Consider the following 4,310-nt stretch of genomic DNA (forward strand, 5'->3'; position numbering starts at 1 on the left):
ATGTAAATTACGACCTATTCTCTCAATGTCAAATGCAGAAATGTTAATCCATGCGTTTATGACCTCAAGGTTAGATTATTGTAATGCTTTATTGGGTGGTTGTTCTGCACGCTTAATAAACATACTCCAGCTGGTCCAAAATGCAGCAGCTGGAGTTCTTACTAGAACCAGGAAGTATGACCATATTAGCCCGGTTCTGTCAACACTGCACTGGCTCCCTATTAAACATCGTATAGATTTTAAAATCTTGCTAATTACTTATAAAGCCCTGAATGGTTTAGCACCTCAGTATTTGAACGAGCTCTTGTTACATTATAGTCATCCACGTCGGCTGCGTTCTCAAAACTCTGGCAATTTGATAATAAATATCTAAATCAACTGCGGGCAGCAGATCCTTTTCCTATTTAGCGCCCAAACTCTGGAATAATCTACCTAACATTGTTCGGGAGGCAGACACACTCTGTCAGTTTAAATCTAGATTAAAGACCCAACTCTTTAACCTGGCTTACACATAACACACTAACCCATTTCTAATATTCAAATCGGTTAAAGGATTGTTAGGCTGTATTAATTAGGACAACCTGAATCGGGAACACTTCCCATAACACCCAATGTACTTGCTACATCATTGAAGAATGGCATCTACGCTAATATTAGTCTATTTCTCTCTTATTCCGAGGTCACCGCTGCCACCAGATCCAGTCTGTATCGTCTCCATACGCAGTGTTTTAAATACAACCCGTACTGAAGCATGGCGAGCCAGTCTCAGGGCATCCAGCAGCTGCTGCAGGCTGAGAAACGAGCCGCAGAAAAGGTCGCAGAAGCCCGTAAAAGTAAGTTGCCGTTTTGCTTGTCATCGCTGCAGACTAGCGCTTAGCTAACATGCTAACTGCCCAGCAAGTCACTGCCGATGTTTTTCATATATGTATTGAAATAACAAATAGAGGAAATTAATTTGAATTGAAAAGACATGTCACTGATCATATTATATATAATGTCGACAAAATTTGGGCAATGAAGTGTTTGTTGTTCTTTTTTTTCGGCTGTCAGACTTGCTAACAGCTCTATAGAAAAGCCTATATAATGGGTCATATTTACCAGTTGGTGACATGACATTTAACTAAATTATTCTTTTTGGCCCATTTACACTGAGGATGTTAAAGGTTTAAAACACCAAGTAAAACTGAAGGCTTTGCCCCACTACATTTTAACATTTGAAGTCAGCTTTCCGCTCGTAGTTTTGTTTGGGAATTTATCACTTTTTTGTTGTTGTTTTTCTTGTGGGACATGTTCAAGTTTCATGTTTGTTCTTTATAGTGAAGTGAATGATGACTGTAAGTTTACTAAAAATCTCCTTTACTAAAGTGTCACAGTGACATCGACTCACTAAACATTCACTCAGTTCCCGTTTTTATAGAGATTCTCTGCTGCTGGCTCTCATTTCCCATATACAAGAGGAATTTCCCTGGCAGAGCAATATTTGACTTGATTTTCATTTTTTCTACATGTACAGTTGTGTCACTTATAGTATGTATTATTTCAGTAATGAGCATTGTGTTTTTTTAATAGGGAAGAATCGTCGTCTGAAGCAAGCCAAAGAGGAGGCCCAGGCAGAGATTGAGCAGTATCGTCTGCAAAGGGAGAAAGAGTTCAAGACAAAGGAGGCTGCGGTGAGATTTATTCATTTTTTTGGTTTAAGGATCCATTTGTATCCATAGCAGTGCTTCTGTATTTACATGAGCGAAATCTTGTCAAAAGGTATTTTGGTACTCTGTTTTGAGGAGTGCTTTTGTTATGACTTCAAGTGTCTGGTTATTGCCAGTTGCTATTTTAATTTCAGAACTTCTACCAGCTTGAATAATGCCCATATAGTGCAACACTTTTGTTCCTGGAGTATAAATCGAATTCATTTTCTCCATTGGGGAATTCATTTTTAACAACAACTTTTAACCCTTTAAAGACAGACCTACTGTGAGCTACGAGGTTGTTAATAGATGCTAATATGCTTTTGCTGAAGCCATCAGTCCACATTATTTAAATTTCATTTTTAAATAATTGTTTAACAGCTGAATTCCTGGTGAAAAACTACATTACCCATGATTCTGCAAACAAATCGTGCCTTGTTGGGAAACAAATGACAAATCTAAAAGAAAAAAAACATAATACTGCAATCGGAAGAAACATACATGTACATTCGTATTTAGTTCTGGATTTTACTTAAAGTTAATGTCGTATTGCATGGTCCTGCAGGCACTGGGGTCCCATGGAAACTCTGCTGTAGAGGTGGATAAGGAGACCATAGATAAGATGAGCCGCATCCAGAGCAGTTATCAGCAGAACAAGGAAGCTGTGCTTGCAAACCTGCTGAAGATGGTGTGCGACATCAAGCCAGAGATCCACGCCAATTACCGTGTCGCTGGATAAACACCTCTGTCCAACCACCACGTCCGTTACAATCCCTCAAGGCCCACAAAGCACTGAGACAAAGACTGCTACTGGACATATCACGTTACAATCATAATATGGACTACACTGCTTAATAATACACTCCTTATCAACTTTACAACAACACATTTCCTGCGGTTTAGACAGATGCTCATTGAAACATAAAGCTATCAATGGTCATGGTACTTTACATACACATTACCGCAGTATTTTTCATTGTTTGCATCTATATCTTTGATATGAGCCAATGCGAGTCTTTGCCTCTGCTCTCTTAGTTAACTGTAGTATTGTCCGGTTTATCAGAGTGAGTCTATTTCTTTGTGAATGATACCTTAAAATGTTTGTATGAGTGTCTGTATCTCAATGCTACGTTCTTAATTTATGAGTAATCCGATGTTGTTTTATCTAATTGATGTATACAGTATAATTTTTTTGTCAATGGCTCTTTTGTGACAAAGCTCATAATTATCATTATCTTAATGTAGTATTCTTAGTTAAATTAGCTGCACTCTTCCTCCCTGCTGCGCTCTTGTTCTGTATATGTAAGTGCATTCCTCTATTTCAGCCTGCTGTGAAAATGTAATAAATGTCTGTACAAATGGATCCTCATTTGAATGTCTTCCATTTCTCTAGGATAATGCTGAAGGTGCACAACTGGTGAACATTGTTTAACTATGATCTATTCTTTGGATCTAAATATATGTTTTTAATAACTTCATCTGACCAGCACGATCTGTTCAAACTCTTTCTATAATATAAAGCTCGACCGAGTAGCAACGCTAGAGGTTGCTATTTAGCTATATTGTCCTCGTCTTCAAAATTTATAATTCTCCCAAACCTATTCACTATTTATACAATTATAATATATCCATACGCTTAATAGTTGAAATGTTGTCACTAGATTATAATATTAACTGCGCACGAAGAAATGTCCTCCACACTTTTCCTGAATAGGTTTAATAAAAAGATAAATTCTATTTACAAATCTACAACTTGAGTTGTAGATTTAATCTACACAAATAAATATATCGCTTTATTTTGTCTTTCTTTTCTTTTTTTTAGCTTAAAAAGCTAATTTTCAGTGGCCTCGACTCCATGCCACATTTAACTTATGTAATTTCTTATTCGTTATTAAGTGAACAAAGAAGCTATATGCGCACAATCGTCCAAAAAAAAGCAAAAGCATTCAACTTTGCCAACAAGACAAAATTATATACAATTCTTTGTCAACATCACGTATTACTTGCCATGTGGCAACGGAAGTACGGAAAGTATTTATTGCATCGCATCACGTGGAACGTGGTTAACATACAGCATACAGCAAGAACTACTGGGCATGCGCACATCAATATAGCGTAATTTTTCTCACACTGTACAGCAATAATTACTATTTTTGCATTATTGCAAGGGGTAGGTTTAGGGGTGGGGTAGGTGTAGACGTTAATAAAACACAATCTAATAGGTAGAAAATTTAATTTATTGTTAGCTTCCGGTTTTTGCTGTATCCCTTCTAGCCACAACCGTGGAACGTGAAAGCGCCGGATACATCTCATTCTTTGGAAATCGCTTCAAAATAATAGTTGTTTTTTAAGTAATCTATTTTTCATTATTAAATAGAATGGATAATCCATGGCTAAATGTTAATCATAGGTAAAAAAAAAAAAAAAAAGGTTTTGTGTGTGTTTTTTTTTTTTTACCAGTAAAAAAAAAAAATAAATAAAAATAACAGTTTTTACAGTGTGGGTTCAGTAAAATGTTACAAATAAATACATTTTCTTAATAATTGTTCCAGTGGCTCAGTGGTAGAGCATTGCGTTAGCAGCGGAAAAGGTTGTGGGTTTGATTCCCAGGGAACACACATACTG

The 4,310-nt window shown here is 36.6% G+C and overlaps 1 protein-coding gene across 1 annotated transcript; it reads left to right on the top strand.

Annotated features, from left to right (window-relative positions):
• The first annotated feature begins 715 nt into the window (after positions 1–715).
• atp6v1g1 (ATPase H+ transporting V1 subunit G1) lies at positions 716–3,048 on the top strand. Its single transcript, XM_016529740.1, has 3 exons — positions 716–833; positions 1,570–1,670; positions 2,251–3,048. The coding sequence occupies exons 1-3, from the start codon at positions 752–754 to the stop codon at positions 2,422–2,424; spliced, it is 357 nt and encodes a 118-aa protein (XP_016385226.1). The 5' UTR covers positions 716–751; the 3' UTR covers positions 2,425–3,048.
• Positions 3,049–4,310: the final 1,262 nt, after the last annotated feature.

The sequence above is a fragment of the Sinocyclocheilus rhinocerous genome, unplaced genomic scaffold (genome assembly GCF_001515625.1).
Source record: "Sinocyclocheilus rhinocerous isolate Xijiao unplaced genomic scaffold, SAMN03320098_v1.1 scaffold3411, whole genome shotgun sequence".
Classification (NCBI taxonomy): domain Eukaryota; kingdom Metazoa; phylum Chordata; class Actinopteri; order Cypriniformes; family Cyprinidae; genus Sinocyclocheilus; species Sinocyclocheilus rhinocerous.

Excerpts from the sequence above, each read along its gene's own strand:
- atp6v1g1 (XM_016529740.1), top strand. The coding sequence starts at position 752 with ATGGCGAGCCAGTCTCAGGGCATCCAGCAGCTGCTGCAGGCTGAGAAA. Across the intron at positions 834-1,569 it reads GGTCGCAGAAGCCCGTAAAA|GGAAGAATCGTCGTCTGAAG; the intron begins GTAAGTTGCCGT and ends TTTTTTTAATAG. Across the intron at positions 1,671-2,250 it reads TCAAGACAAAGGAGGCTGCG|GCACTGGGGTCCCATGGAAA; the intron begins GTGAGATTTATT and ends ATGGTCCTGCAG.